Source organism: Psammomys obesus, unplaced genomic scaffold (assembly GCF_907164565.1).
Source record: "Psammomys obesus unplaced genomic scaffold, mPsaObe1.curated_primary_1811, whole genome shotgun sequence".
NCBI classification, from domain to species: Eukaryota; Metazoa; Chordata; class Mammalia; order Rodentia; family Muridae; genus Psammomys; species Psammomys obesus.
Window position 1 is genome coordinate 3583148 of NW_026596443.1, and position 16363 is coordinate 3599510.

The following is a 16363-nucleotide window of genomic DNA, read 5'->3' on the forward strand; positions in this document are numbered from 1 at the left end:
CCAGACCCCAGAAACACTGATCCTGGTGCCACCTCTTAATGGCCAGCTTATGGGCCAACTCTGGAGGGGCAGGGCCGCACCTTCCCTTGTGTGGGACCTCCTCTGCTCTAGTATCCAGTCTTGAACGTCAGGGGGAGGACAGGGGCAGAGTCACCCTGCCCCCATTCCTAGAAACAGGCACCCATTGAGAGGAAGTTCAGAGCGGCTTTGTCCCCAGCGGTGCCCACAGGCCTGGGTCCTGGCAGCTGCGCTGGCTCCCTGAGATGGCCCCTTCTCCCTCTGAATGGACAGCTCTCCAACTACGGCCTCACTCCTCCGGGGAGTAGGGGTGGCCCGGGCCACTTGGGACCCATCCAGTTAAACACTTTACAGTGGAAACCTTTTCTTCAGGGTGCAAGCTTGCAAAAATACTGCATTAGCTATCAGAGTCAACAGTCAATTACAGGTGGAGAGTCTCAAGGCAGAAAGTCAAGCTACGGTTACAAAGTCATATCACGTCGTTACAGGACTTAGGGTCATAGCCTGTTCTCCAACAAGCCAGGTGTAGCCTCCATCCCCAATAAGCCAACTCAAGTAACCAAATTAATAGTGACAAACAGAACAAGGGAATTTATTTAACATGGCCACATTGGGAAGAGGTACACGGAAAGCCAATGACACCTTTTCATCCCCTAAGCCAGTTCTTCTCAACCTTTACAATGCTATGACTCTTTAATACCCTCATGTTGTGGTGATCCCCAACCATAAAATTATCTTCGTTGCTACACCATAACTGCAATTTTGCTACTTTTATGAACTGTAATATAATAATATTTGTGTTTTCTGAAGGTCTTAGGTGACCCCTCTGAAAGTATTGTTCTAACTCCGAAGGGGTCACGACCCACAGGTTGAGAACCACTACTCCAGTCCATCTTCAGGGTCCTCCAGGGTCCTCTGAGGGTAAAGTTTAAACAGAAGCTATTTGCCTAACTCAGTGGTCCAGGCAAGGTCTCATTTCCCTGCCCATCACTGTCCAGGTCCTAGGTCTCAGCTCTCTTGCAAGGTTATCACCAGGAGACAAACTTTTCCTCCTATGGCTGCTCCCAGGCCTTCACCAATTCCTCAGCCAGTTAGAGATTCCTGGGGACATTCTGATTTCTTGGGGTTCTTTCTTTCGAGTCTGGCAGCTAAAATGGGAGCACAAGTGTCTTAGTAACAGAATGTCAGTGAGTGTGCTCCACTCTGAATGCAAAATGCTGACCAGGACTACCAGCCGAGTGAGGCAGAACAGCTACCTCTGTCTCCTGCCAGATAAACTCTGAGCGTTATGTGTATGAGTGTTTGCTTGCATGTGTCTATGTGCATCATACACATGCCCAGTGTCCTGGAGAGGGAGCTGCAGTTACTGACAGACACTTGTGAACCGCCACGTGGGTGCTGGGAACCAAACGTGGGTCCTCAGCAAGAGCTCCAAGTACTCTTAACTGCGGAGTCATCCTCAAAGCCCACTTCACAAGGCACTCTAACACTTGGGCACGCACCTCACGTTGCACAACTCCACTAGCTAAGCCATGTCAGTAAACGTTTTTACCAACACAGACTACACCTCAAATATGTTAAAGGTTTAAAGTAAAATGGTTAGTAAATGGTAGTGAAAACAGTAGGTCCTGTGATTTCTAAATAGGTGGGTGTTTACTCACATCTAGACTATGCTGATAACAAATGTTTTTGGTGTTCTTAGTGAGGGAACCAGAGGTCATGGACAGCAAAGCAGATTGTAAATGAATTAGGAAAAGGAAATCACAGGAGAGAGGGAACAAAAGAAGTATACCCCTGCCCCAGGAAACTGTCAGTCACTGGGAGGCTGGCAGGAGTGCGTACTCAACTGGACAGTCATAAATACCACTGCCAAGGACAATTCTTCACTTACTACGACCTCTGCCTCTCCACTGCTGTCCTTCTTTATCCTATAGCATTAACTCCATGAAGGCAAAGGCCCCTGCCACCAAGTGCAGCAAAGGCTGTCCTTCCTATTTGGAGTTGACTCTGCTCTCTGGAGTATGCTTTTGATCCCATTTCACTTGTCTCTGCATTATTTGGTATCTTTAGTTTCTTTCTTTAAAAAACAAAACAAAAAAACTTCATTGTTTTATTGGGGGGTGGGGGGAGAGACACAAGACCAGCAGGCAAATTGTAAGAATTGGCTCTCTCCTTCCATCATGTAGGTTCCAGGGGCTTAACTCAGGTCTTCAGGCTAGGCAACAATTGCCTTTATCAGCAAAGCCACCTCACAGGCTTTTTTTTTTTTTTTTTTTTTTTTTAATACAGCCCGGTCTCGCCTGGAGCTGGAGCTTGGCCTCTAACTCACAGAGATCCAGCTGCTTCTGCCTCCTGACTGCTGGGTTAAAAACACGTACTACCATGCCCAGCTACACCAGCGGTGTTCTGTTTGCAAAATTCTAGGATAGAGGATTAGGAGGATTCAGTGGTTAGGCTGCCCATGCAGGTCAGGACAGTCACGTACACACACCTACAAAGGCAGACAATGGCTGGCCTTGCCTCAAAGCCCCTACTCGTCATACCTTAGGCTGGAGTAAGCACAGTGCCCACCACTTCCCAAGTGGCACTTTTTAGCAGGGGATGCTGAAGCTTAAAAATGAATAGTTAGGCTGAGCTATATTACCACAACAGGCCTGAGTCCTGAGCAGCCATAGAGCAAGGATTGAGGAGTGAAGACTGAGGGCCCTGGAAGAGGCTGTCTAAATCCTGAGCCTTCCCTAATCTTCAAGGAAGGGATGCAGGAGCATTATCCCCTCCAGGCTCCTCATCTGTGACTATGAGACAAAATAAGGCTTAAGCAGTAGGAGGCTCACATGGTGATCAAGACATTAGCCACTAATATTGCAAATGAGCTCATTCCAGTGTACAGACAAGGAAACTGAGCTGGAAGAAGCCAATTCTCTCAGCTTAGTGCTGAGATTTGGAGTTGGCCTTTTGTGACTTCAAAGCCTTGTGTCCATCACCTACTCCTTAAATGTTTAGGGTTGTGCCTGGCATAAAAACTGACTACTTTGGGAAACATGAGTGCCTAGCCTCATTCGGACCAGCCAGGTGCACAAAGTAGAAAGGTAATCAGGACATGTGGAGTAGGAAAAGACTAGACCATGCCTGTGGCCTGAGGCTTAGCTTTAACACTCTTCAGAGTCACTGTGCTTTAGGCTTCATAGCCAGCCCAGGCTTCTCTAAACCCTTCTACGTTCCTGGTCACATCAGAGCCTGAGAGCCACCCTGGGCATTTCTGAGGCACTTCTTACCTCCCCAGGCCCTGGCCCTAGCCTTACCCTGATGTCTGTCCATCAGACTTCTGTCTGGCTATCCTAGTTTGACCTGAACCACTTTTAGATAAACTGTCATTTTCTAATTGCTACTTCTGTTGGTGGCCTTTTCTAGAATACTTCTAGCTACCTGCCCACGTTCTCCACCCAGCTGGCCTCTGGTAACCCAAACCATACAGATAATTACATGTTTCTTCCTTCCGTAGGTCCCTGTGCCCCTAACTGTAATTTGATGTCAGAGCCTTTTAGGAGAGAATTGGACATATTCTCCTTAAGTTCACAGTGAGGAAGAGAAAACTCAGAAAAGCACCAAGAACATGGCCAAGGACATGGCTGAACTGGGCACTGAAGGAACTTGGGTCTCTCCTTGTACCCATGACCCCAGCATAAACAAGCATATCAATTATGTTTTCTCTGGTGTCTAACTTTAATATTTCTTGCTGCAAAAAAGCGTCCTCTACTTTTGTTCTTGTAGTAGTAGGCACCTTTGGGGGGGGGGGTGGCCAGTGTAGGATGTCACCTGCCATCCAGCCCCTCCAGAGGCTTTATAATGTCATCTAGGACTGCCTCTGCAGATGTCAGGCTCCTGCTTGTCTGCAGTGTACTCAGCAACCTGAGCAGAGCTTAGGCAGTTTGGACTCTAGGATGAAAGGGCTGTATGCACTGGCTTAGGTGGTATGAGCAGCCACCTTCTTAGGCAGCCTCAGTCTGGCTTTTAGGAGCTTGCCCAGGCAGTGGGGCATATGGAGAGTGCCAGGTTATCTTTAAATGGCACTTTACTCAGCCTGCAGCTCTGCCAGCTGGGCAGGGTGGAGGCAGACAAGTTATTTTGAGATCTAAGAGTGAGTGGTGAAGGCTGTTTACAGCTCTCCTGTCTGTCCCCTCTCCTGGGAAGAGCTTGGGGCCACCGTACTCAGCTGGGGTTTGTTTTCGCCATCTTAGCACAGATGGCTCTTGAATTTGGATGTACACGACCTTTCTTAACAGGATTGGCTCTAGGTTTAGGTGATGATAATTCCCTTAGAATCAAGATCATACTAACAAGCTAAATTTAATACCGTAAGCCTCACTTCAAAGTGCTTTGTTTTGTACTGACTTTATTTCTTAGTCACTCTGTAGAACAGATACCAATATACCTGTTTGTGGAATTATAACTGTAGACAGTGTATAGCTTGTCCCAAATTACCTAGACTGGCACATGCCCTGCAAGGACTCAAAATCTAGCCTGGCTCCAGGGCCCCCACTCTGAACTGCAAACTATGCTTAAGTCCTGTGCTACCTCCTGACTGCCAACTCAAAGCCACCTGACCCCTCTGGCCTTGGTTCCCTCATGTGGAAACAGGTACAGTCCAGTCAGACCCACTAGAATCCCAAAGCCAGAGCTTAGCGGAGGCACCAGCACACTCTGTCTTTCTCTGCTCTGGAGAGGGCTTAAGGCCACTAATTTTCCCACCAGGCGCGAGAGGACCAAGGGAAACTGCAACACAAAATCAGCATATAGCTTTTTTTTTTTTTTTTTTTTTTGAGACAGGGCTCGATGTGTAGCCCTATCTGTCCTGGAACTCACTCTGTACATTCTATAGTGCAGGCTAGACTTGAAGTCAGATCTGTCTACCCACCCGTCTCTCAAGTGCTGGATTAGAGGTGTGTACCATCACCACCTAGGTGGAAAAAAATTTTTTAATTGAAATACATCAGACTATCCTATTAACTAGTGAGGGAGTTTAGTACAAAACTCTGGGTAAGTGCTCCAGGCCTACTTATTCTGGCTTTAACACATGCTCATGATATGCAACTCACAAGTTCTGGCTTGTGTACATACCCTATGTAGAGAGCTCTTCAGGTATCCCATGCAGCCTTCTCCCAAAGTCCTTCAGTCACCAGGCACTCAGCCAGGATCGGAAGTGTCCTGACCACTCAGGCTTCAGGGAGTCCTACTGTGGGAATCTAGGTCCCTCCACTCCAGGACCTGGGCCTGATTTCAGCTGTGCTTTTCCCCTTTAGATCTACAAGTATGGCTACCTTCAAGTGGTGGTTTTCTACCCTTCAAAACCCACTAAGGTAATGAATTACAAAGAACTCAATTATGTTCTGAGAATGAGAGGTGGTGGGAAAAAGCAACAAAAGCAAATCAATATACCAATAATTTGTCACAGATAACTACAGAAAAACTGCACAGTGGGTGGCAGGTGGGAACTGGGGTCATCACCTGTTTCCATCCTGTTCCCCAGGCAGGTCTACAGAGTTGTCTTCCCAAAGGCTCACCATTGAGCAGAAGCAGCGGCATCTCTGAGGCTGAACTAAGTCACAGTCACATTCAACCAGGCAAGTGGAGCCAAATAAAGCTAGCTCCTGCTCTGTGGTAGGGGTTAGGACTGTTCTCACATTCCGGTAAGCTAGGCATCAGTCCCCCATTTTACAGACAGGGAAACCAAGGTTTACAGGATAGCACTCTGTCCCAGCCCCCTTTCCTGCTATACTGTTATGCTAAGACTTGAAGGGCTTCTTGGGCCTTCTAGTCAGGCCAGTGGCTGTTTTCCTTCTCACTGCATATTTGCCACACAGGCATGAGAGACCTTTTGTAATCAAAACAAAACAAAATGAGATCACTAGCTGGCTGGTGCTGACCTGCATCATCCTCACAAAAAGGCAAATCAGTCACTGATTTTGGAATTTTATTAGCAAGTACTTTTGGCTGCTTGCAACTAGACTCCTCATAAAGCATTAAGATGCAGTGTTCGACTGCCTAAGAGTGGGGCTCTGCATAGATAACTAAGAACAAAATGCTTGGCCTCTTTGCGGCAGAGGAGCTCATAACAGAAAAAACATTTGATAGTTGTCACTTTTGGGAACCTGTCCCTTAGCATCATTAATTAAGCCTCAAGGAGTCATCAACTCAAGTTATAATCTTAGCACATGCTGCAGCTCTTTGACCTAGGTCTGCTGCCAGATGGCATTCCCACCTTTCAGCTTCTCCCCCTTCAGCTCAAACCACTTTCAGTCCCTCTTAGGTGGCCAGTCTTGCTTTCTCTAAAGGAAGCAGGCCTTGTTGGAATCTTCACCATTTGGCTCACTTATCTTTACAGCTTTGTTTCTGGCATAGACTCCAGGTATCACAGTACCTAATATTTTTCTTAGCTGGGTGCTGATAGGGAGAGAAGAACCCTGGGCCTCATGAATGCTAATCAAGTGCTCTACCAGCAAGCTATACTTCAGGCTCCACTCTTTTTTTTTTTTTTTTTTAAAGTCAGGGCTCACTATGTAGCCTTGCTTGGCCTGAAACTTATAGAGATCTGCCTGCTTCTTCCTCCAAAGTGATAGAATTACAGGTGTGTTCTACCATGGCCAGCTCTTTCTAACATTTTTATTGTGTTTATAAAAGCTCTTCAAATGCAAGACCTTATCTTAAATAGTCACCTCTAGAATTTCCTACCCTATCTCTTTGTCTGACTGGAAAATGCATAGGAGGGTAAAAGAAACTATCAATAAATGCAGGCTTCTTGGATGGAAATCTCACATTAGCAGGCATCACTCAACATCTCTGCTTTCCTCAGTCTGCAAAGGGGTAAGGAAAAGGACCTATTTTGCCGGGACAGTAGGTGTAAGGTCATTCACAGATACATTCAACAGCTCTAGCATTTCAGCACGAACTGTGAGCCTTTTGTATGTGCTCTATTAAAGGGTCATCTTATCATGCCACTAACTCAGATCAGCCCCCATTATCACTAGCCCAGTCTTTTTGGGGGAGGGGCGGTGAACACAGCACCTCCAAATAGCACTTGCCTCATTTGTTATTGGTTTCTGATCTCTTAATCAGCTCCCCATGCCCCAGTTCAAGACAAGGTCTCATCATGCAGCCCTTGCTGGCCTGAAACTTGCTCTGTAGGCTACCTGACCTTGGACTCAGATTTGCCTGTCTCTGTCTCTCGAGTGCTGAGATTTCAGGCAGGTACCACCAAGGGGTCCTTGACTAGCTTCTTGAGCAAAGTCGAAGTCACTGGCCTTCTGCATCTAACAGAGGTTTAATATCCACTGAAACTGACAGGAAACAGAACAGCCAGAAATCCATCTTTTATTTCCTTAGGCACAAGAGGTCCACCTGGTAGGCTGGGACAGTGCAATGCTTTTCACTGAATAATCCTTTAACTTGCTTAAGTGCTGTTCTGAGCACAACCTTTTCAGCCACATCACTGCTGTCCCTCAACAGTTTAGGCTTTGGTTGTCCTTTTACAAAGTACTATCATCAGCCAGGATCACAGACAGGGACATAGAAAATCTGCAGCATCCTAGACCATAACCTAGGTCCACAAACCCAGTACTTTAAGGAGGTACACAGAACTCCAATCTTCATGCTTCCTGATAAATGCTGTTGCCACTCCCCTTTTCTTATAAGGACTGATCTACTTGGATCCTAAATGTCAACCTTCCTAGAGGTTTCCTCTCATCTAAAATTTGATCAGTATTCTTTCCATTTTCAGGTCAGTCTCTTGCAAATGGCTTCAAACTTCTTGGAAAGAGTAAGGCATAATAAACCCACTCATCACTGAAGCGAAGGGAGACCCATCACACGCCCTACAAAGGGCTGATTTGTAGTTTGGTTACTTAGTGCATTGACTTTAGCTCTCTAGGCTTTTTGGTGTGGCTAACAGAAACCAAAGCTCGTTTCCATTAGTTTGGCACCACTTGCTCTTTAGCTCACAACCACCATCTCAGTCCCAGTGACTCCTTTCCCTCCTACTGATACTCATCTGCTTGTGGGTTCATGCTTCCTAGTCAGTGACTTGCAGTAACAACTCCTTCTCTTGAGTTTTTTCCCCTGCTTTTTAGCTTTCTAGTGTTTCACTATATCCTGGAAACCCTTCATCAGAGAGCCGGCACCTCTCTTATTAGCTCAGTGGTCTTGATCTTCCAAAAGTGCACCTTACCCTTTTCCCAAATGAAGTTGGCTTTCAGAGAAAAATATATAAGAGCCAGAGTTCAACTTTGTCACACCAACAGTCACCTGATCTTAGGGACACGCTCTTAGCAGAACAGGAATATTCACTGTGTACCTGTTGCAGAAGTTAAATGCTCTGAAAACACAAGCAAGTATCTATCCATCAAGGCTCATAAAAGCCTCTACTCTCAACCAGTCATATGTTGGCCTGGATGGCTTCCTAGGGGAACTAGGAATGCATTTCCTAATGCAAGAGCTTAGCCTTCCCACCAACACTGAAGCATGGGAACAGGATGGGAGGCCCTTTGGACTAACTTTGGCACTAGACATAGAACTGACCAAATCACTGCCCGTGTATGTATGGGGGTCTCCAAGCTTTCTCAAACACAGCAGGTCAGTGCTAATCTGGCATTGTTCTAAAGCATCAAAACCATCGGACAACTTAATTGTGTGGAATGGTCTACTGTTTTTAGCACCAAATCCAATTGGCTTTGAGGTCAACTATGGAGCAAGGTTCCAAAGTTCATACTGTGGTTTTCTGTGGACCACTAGGCAGGTATGTTACCATTTCTCTTTAACAGGAATTTTAACTTCAGGAGGAAAAGCAGCAAGGGCAGAGATAATACTGGTCTCCACACTGCCAGCCAGAAGACAGCTATAACACTTTCTCAGGCTCTTACAAAGAAGGTGGAAATGTTAGTGAAAAGCCTCTGAACTCAAGGCTGAGCACTAAGGACATCAGGTGGTATAGTCAGAAAGAAGCTGCCACACCCTTGGGTTCCATGAAAGGCCTTAAATGCTACACTGTTACCCTTCTGCTTCACACTGGAGGCCAAACATCACTTCCACATTCCCTTTCCTTTTTGTTAGAGCATCACCCCAAAGAAATAGCTCTGGCTATTAAAAATGGAGTATCAGATGTGGGCACTATCACACACAGGAAATATCAGACAATCACTCTGCTCTTAATCTTTACCCTCTCTCTCAATTCATAACACAAGGGAAACCCACTGAGGGATGCCCCTTATTTTTGCAGTACTAGGGACTGAACGCTGGGCCATCTACATGCTGTACCACTGACAGTTTAAACATACTTGAATGAAAAATACCAGTTCTCTAAGATTTCTGAGCTGTCTGCCAAATTACAGAAGGATGCCAAAATAGGCCAAACTTTCTTTTCTTGTTTTTACTTTTCTTCTAGAGGGAATAAACAGAAGGCAGAGATGCTGAGGTACCTTAGAGTATGCAGACTAAATTCATTTGTAAAGATTACTTTACTGTCCTAGAAAAATACATGTTGCAAATTCGAGGGCTACAACTCAAGCACTTTAGGGGATTCCTGAGGGATGGGGTAACCTTAGAATATCGGACTCTGTGGTTATGTGTAGAAGAGGCATATTCAATATAGATGGGTCAGGCAGATTTAGAAATAAAAATCTTTTTCCTGATTTTTTTTTCCCCTAAAAAAAGAAAGACAAGTTGCCATCTGTCTGGCTCACTTTGTGTGTGCATGTATATATGAGGAGCCTGGGGGAGGGGCTGTGTCATGCAATGAAGCAAAGATGGGAAGATGGCTCCTTTGACAGAGGACCTTTAGTGTTGCACGAGGAAAGCATGAAGCTGAGATTACTGGAAAGATTTAGTATGTATCTGCTCCAGCTGGTTCTTAGTGAGAACCTAGAGCATCAATGGCTGAGGGCAGAGAGCACAATGATCTCTCAAGGGGTTCTTATCTGAACACAACAGATGTCCTTTTTCCTGTATTCCCGAGGTGGGATTAAATAATCAGGAACCCATAGTCCTGGGTATCAATGTTTCTGGTCTGGCCAACCGAAGATGCTAGGAATGGAGGGGGCAGAGCTGGGGAGAAAAAGAGTTCCAGACTTGGGGTATCTTCACAGGACTTTGAGAAATGTTCTTTGTTTTAGCTTTTTAAAACATCAGCCCTGGTAAGCAAGAACTGAGTGTCAGTGTCACTGTTGAGGCCAAGGGCCACGAAGCCACTCCAGGTTGAGAAAAAGTGACTCTCAAGGCCAGTGAAGGCTGTAGAATGGCCTGTGGCTGAGCCAGGAGAGGGAACAAAGGTTGAAGACTCCCCTTGTTAGATGCCGATGGTCTGTAGAACCCGCCTCTCGTTGTCATTAAGGTGGCACGAAAACATTATATAACAGGGCTGCTGAGCAAACTGGCAAAGGAAGTCTGTGAGATATGCCTGGAGGAAGAACAAGAGAGGCATTACTAAACATTCCCAGGGCCAGCTGTGAAAAGCAGGATGAGGACCACCAGCAAGTGGTACAGGAATGCTGCCTTTCAAATGCTAGCTTCCTAGGGGTAGCTTTTTACATTCGTGAATGTAATGTACATATAACCCAGTGACAGAATGTCAGAGGGAACCAAAAATATTTCCAAGGCTCCATCTCCTATTTCACTCAGAGAACTTTACGAAGTAGCCTCAAAAGATGGATTATTGCTGGTCCAGACTACTGGATGAAAATCCCAGCACTCCTCACCACCCCATGGCCCTGAGCAATCAGACAGGTAGCAGCCCCACCCCCACCTTTTTGCAGTTCTCATAAAGAACTATGAATGGGCTTGAACCCATAATCTTGCTTCCATGGCTTGAAAGCTATTGTTACTTGTAAGACAGCTTCTGTGGATACCCTTACCTGCAGATCAATCTGATAGAGAGGATCCTTCAGGGCGTCAGGGTCATCTTCCTCATCATCTTCATAGTAATCCTCCTCTGTTAGACATAGCCAACACAAGCGAGTCAGACAGAGGCCCGTGATCAGGCCAGTGTTGGTATTTACAACCACATGGATGAGGCAGAAGGGACAAAAGTCCAAGAAACATCCCTTATAGAGCCCACATCTCCTCATTCTTGAGTAACCCATCCTTGGTACCAGTGTGCAGTATTTACCATACTGTCCTGTCTGAAATGGCTTACCATATTTACTTGTAGCAAGGATGTCAGATAAAAGCTGACCAGCTAAACCGTCCTCCTCCTCCTCCTCCTCTTCCTCTTGGTCCTCCCACATGTCATTGGAATCATCTACATGAAGATGAAAAGCAGCTTAAACAGTCATGCATTTTTCCCTCCCCAAAATGTTTATAGGACAGAACAGAAGGTCCCTAAGGGTTTTGGCAATGTGGGCCACAGTCCCCAAATGTGAAAGAACCAAGAATGGCCAAACCCTCCCAGGGAGTTTGAATGGAAGAACGAAGGCTTTCAAGAAAGGGTAAGGCAGCTTATTTCCTAGCTGACCCCACCTCAACCTCTGAGATTCGATATAGTCCTGACAATGGCAGCCATGCTGCAACTTTTCAGTAACACTCCCCCCAACACCCTTTAAATTTGCACCTGAAAAAACCTAATTGATCATCTCTGACAGTATATAACTTGATCCTCCAAGTTAAAAGTGCCCTGGGAGTAAGGGTCTGGTGCACCTTGACTCCACTCAGCAGGAGTGGCCTGGCGAGCAGCATTGGCCTCCATGACGTTGGAGAGCTCATTGATAATCAGCTTTAGGATCTTGACTAACAAAGGAATGTTTGTCCAGCGCTCTGGGTCTAGGAAGGAAGCAAAAAGTCCTCAAGTCAGATTGTCACTGGCCTCAATCTGGCAGCATCTTCATCCTCCGTACAGTTCTACTTGGCAAAGTTCATATTCTCTCAGGGGCCTTCCACCATCTCTGACTATATCCAGCCAGCAAAGAATGATTTAAATTTAATTCTACCGGGTGTTATATATATATAACATATATATCAGTTCAGAAATAAGAAGAGGTAAAAGAGTTCCGGGATTAGAGATCAGTTCCTACCAGTAACAAAGCTGTGAAGCCAGCACAGGATGCCAGTCCCAAGCCAGAACTTGAGTTCTGAGACAGGGTAGACAATCATAGACTTGCAGTTAAGGGCAGCAACTCTATCCACGATTCACTGGAGCCGTAGGCCAAAGGTGACCCAAGAGCCAAGGCATATTGAATGTGTGTTAGAGCTTCAGAATGAAGCTGGAACCTGGGGAGCCTTGCTTCAAGATTATTTGTGTCAACTTTCTACAAGAAGGATCCATACATTCTGATTCACTGTTTGCTTAATTTTCTGCTTCTTTATGAAACCCACCAATAAGAATACAAAGGAAAGTACAGCCCCTCCCCTGTCCCAGATTATCCTGAAGCCCTACAAAATGGAAGCAGTACTCACTTTTGGCAGACTTAGAGCGAGTACGGATGCCCTCATCCATGCTGTAGATCTCTTCTCCCTTCACACGAATATCTTGTAGCCGCTTGTCATCTGCATTGATGCCATGCTGGAGCAGTTTACATAGTGCCACAGAGCTGGCAAGAGCCAGAGAATGTCAGTCAGCTCCCATCTAGAGCTTACTCCAAGCAGCTTATGTCACCCTCGGGAAATGAAGACCCTCTCTTTGATGGTGAAACTTCTTTCCACTACTAATTAGGAGAGGGAACAGAGCTCAGCTGGGAATACCATAAGGTGGTCTACTGATATCTGCTTGTCTTGAACAAAGTTAGGGTAGGCAAGCCTCACAATGGCTATCCACACTGTACAGTGTATTAGGGTGATGAGACCCAGTGGGATCAGCCTAGGCTAGAGAGGCTGGGAATTTAGCTCAGTGGTAGAAGGCTTGTCTAACAAACTCAAGAGCCTGGGTTTGGTTCCTGGGGCCAGAAAAAAAATAAAAGAAGTCAGAAGTTAGGCTATAGAGTTATAATGCAAAGGCTTGCGTTTATTTCTATTTATTTATTGGTGTTTCAAGAATTCTGTGCTGCCCTGGCTGTCCTGGAACTAGCTCTGTAGACCAGGCTGGCTCTGAACTCATGGAGATTCCCCCTGCCTCTGCCTTCTAAGTGCTTAAAGGATTAAAGGTGTGTGCTGCTGCCACCATTGCCACTGCAGCCACTGCTGCTACCACCACCACCCAGTTTAGGCTTGGGTTTATAAATGAGGGTAAGCCACTATCTATATCTAACCAAGCAAAGTTTGTTCCAGAGGAGGCTCTTAGCAGAAATCAGAAATCCATGTTCTACTCTGCTGATTGTTTTATTGGGAGTGTCAACATGGAGACATTCACATGTACAGTTATCAAGAAAGACAGAAAAGAGACTTCAGGGACAGCTTGGCATGTCAAGCAAGAATCAGTGGTGCAGGGCAGGGAAGAGAGATTTAAATGTGAGTAGAAATAGAAAGCTCACAGCAAAAATATGAGGTCTCACCTAACTTTGCCTTCATACTGTCCATAGAACAGATGCTGCCGACTCGTCCACTCAGCCATCACAAACTCCAGGGCAGGCTTCCCAGTCGGTCCTGGAAGACTACACAGGAACTCTAACAGAGGTTCTAGCTGAGTGTGCACCAGATGAGCAAATACCATGATCAGTGACTAGAAGAAAACAAGAGGGGACATTTTTCAGTAAAACAGATTTCACAGACTAAGAGGAGAGACAGAATGGGCTGATCAGTCAAGAAACAGAGTCTGGGGCTGTGCACGGTGGCGTATACCTTTAAGCCCAGGATTCAGAAAGCTGAGGCAGGCAGATCACGAAGTTTAAGGACAGCTACATGAGAGTATGCCAGGCTAGCCAGAGCTGTATACCAAGACCATTTAAAAAAACAAACCAGAAATAGAGTCTGAGCTGAAGAAATGGTTCAGTGGTTAGGGCACTGCTGTTTTTTGCCAAGGAGCTGGGTTTGGTTCTTTGTATCCACACTGGTAGCTCACAAGCATTTCTAACTCTAGTTCCCAGGGTCTGGATCCATGTACATGGTGCATATATGTACATGCAAGCAAAACATGCATACATGTAAAATAAATCTGTTTATATACAGCAGAGTCCACACATGGGACAGAACACGGGGCTTTCCTTGCTCATGTTTCTTGCCCCCAAACAGATCCTATTTTACTTAACTGTTCTATGAGGATAGTGAGAGAATAAAACACACAGACTCATTTGATTCCCTATCACCCATGTAACAAAAAAGCCTCGAACCCCACCGTCCTTACCTGCATCACACTGAGTGTCTCTGCCTGCTGCATCTTACTGAGGATGGCACGAAGAATCTGATCCAGATTCTCCCCAAGCTCCCGCCCTGCCTTGGAGATGAGTGTGGAGACCAGGCGGCCTACAAAGGCTGCAGTGAACTCTGAGGTTCGTGGGTCAAGGAGCTGGCTCACTACTTGCATCACGTACCATAGTCCATTGTGGCCTTGCTCATCATGCCACTGGGCTACCTGTTCCAGTGTCACTGACACATAGGCTCGCAAGCACTCTCCACCATTCTGTGGAGACAGAAATGACAATTAAGATTAGTCATGGGAGAACAGATGCAAGGAGGACCCCAGACTGATTGTTACTGCTCCTTATGATGGCAGTAAGTCTATAGGCTTCACGTGGTTCATAACATTAGATATAGGAAGTTATGTTTATCCATAAAGACAAGCACTAACACAATCCTTCTTTTGTCCAATCAGCTCTCTCAAAAATCAGCTGTCCACTTTTCATTACAAAGATCAATGACCAAGGAAACAGGTTTACCTTTATTATTAAAAAAACAAAACAAAACAAAACCCTTAGATGTAACAATAGTTAGGAGCATTAAAGGTCTTCATGGGATAAAGATAGACCTCACACAAATCACTGTTTGCCTAGGAATTTCCAATCTGGCCATATCTACTATCATTTTCCTATAGCTTTCATAAACAACCCCAGTAATAAAGACCTGAAAAGGGAACCAATGCATCCCTCACTTCTCCAGGTCTATCACTTCGTTGCGTTGACTCTATCAGCATAATATTCAGAAAGGTTCCAAGGTCCCAAGTCTAGGCTCCTAACCAAATACAGGCAGCCAGACGTCTTGTATTCATACTTTTAAGGCTGTCATAGACCTTAAAGCACAAGCCTACCAGGCTTCTCTGGGTAAATTTGGAGTTAACAGACTTGTTTCAAAAGCATAATCACATGTCAGATTTTCTGGCCTACTATATGGCCACAGTGGGAATACTGTTTTCTCTTATTTTCCAAGTCTCACATACCTGCATGGTGGCATTGTCATCTGTGTGAAGGGTGCACTGTGCCACAGCAGGGAAAGCTTGACAGATAAGGAGCTGGGAAAGGGGAGGCTTTGTATTTCGAACTACTGTGGTCAGGATATCAATGGCAGTCTGCAGGAAGAAAGAGAAGTCAGAATTACTTCTAGGGTATGAGGTATCCACCAACCAAGACACTTGTTAGGCAGACGAAGCTCTGAGCCTCACCATAGCTCTTATAATTTTATTAGGCCTGGGGGTGGATGGTATTTGACAGTGGCTGGAGGGATGTTTTGGTTGGTAAAGCAGCTCCCAGCATAAAGAACTGACTTCTATTTCCAGGATTCATGTAAAAAAAAAAAAAAAAAAAGATAGACAGAATGGCACATATGCTTATAATCCTGGTGCTAGGGAGGCAGGGAATGGAGCTTTATTGAGGCTTGCTGGCTAGACAGCATACCTTACTTGGCAAGACTCAAACCAATGAGAGATCTGGTTTCTTGTAGATTGTGTTCCTGAGGATGACACCAGAGGTTGTCTTTTAGCTCCCACATGTATACAGACACACATGCATCGGGGGAGGGGGGATATGCCACCAGGCATGATGGTGCATGCTTAGCACCCTAGAATTGGAGAGACAAAGGTAGGCAGATCTCGTGAGTTCAAGGCTAGCCTGGTCTATATGGCTAGTCTACATAGTGAGATCATGCCTCATAACACACACACACACACACACACACACACACACACACACACACACACACTCTCTCTCTCTCTCTCTCTCTCTCTCTCTCTCTCTCACTACACAGTACCCTTTCCCCCCATCCTTCCAAGACTCGTTTCTCTGTGTAGTTTCTCTGTGAGTTCCTTGCTGCCCTGGAACTCACTCTGTGGAGTTGGCTGGCCTTGAACTCAGATATCCACCTGCTTCAGCCTCCCAAGTGCTGGGATTAAAGGCATGTGCTTCTGTTTTAAAAAATGGCTTATGCAGTTAACTGCCATCTTCATGGACAAAATAGCTCAGTAAAAAATAATACCTTGAATCTCCAATGCTTTTACTGACTTTCT

General features: G+C 45.6%; 1 protein-coding gene across 3 annotated transcripts in view; it reads right to left on the reverse strand.

The window, feature by feature from the left end:
- Positions 1 to 7370: 7370 nt before the first annotated feature.
- Ipo9 (importin 9) overlaps positions 7371 to 16363 on the reverse strand; it is a 48330-nt gene continuing 39337 nt past the window's right edge. For all 3 annotated transcript variants that reach the window (XM_055598051.1, XM_055598052.1, XM_055598053.1), the window contains 8 exons: positions 15302 to 15430; positions 14273 to 14548; positions 13485 to 13651; positions 12454 to 12587; positions 11698 to 11820; positions 11198 to 11302; positions 10917 to 10993; positions 7371 to 10462 (listed from right to left, as the gene is read on the reverse strand). In XM_055598051.1, the coding sequence (XP_055454026.1) occupies positions 10352 to 10462; positions 10917 to 10993; positions 11198 to 11302; positions 11698 to 11820; positions 12454 to 12587; positions 13485 to 13651; positions 14273 to 14548; positions 15302 to 15430 (1122 nt within the window). In that variant the 3' untranslated portion in view covers positions 7371 to 10351. The remainder of the gene's footprint in view (positions 10463 to 10916; positions 10994 to 11197; positions 11303 to 11697; positions 11821 to 12453; positions 12588 to 13484; positions 13652 to 14272; positions 14549 to 15301; positions 15431 to 16363) is intronic.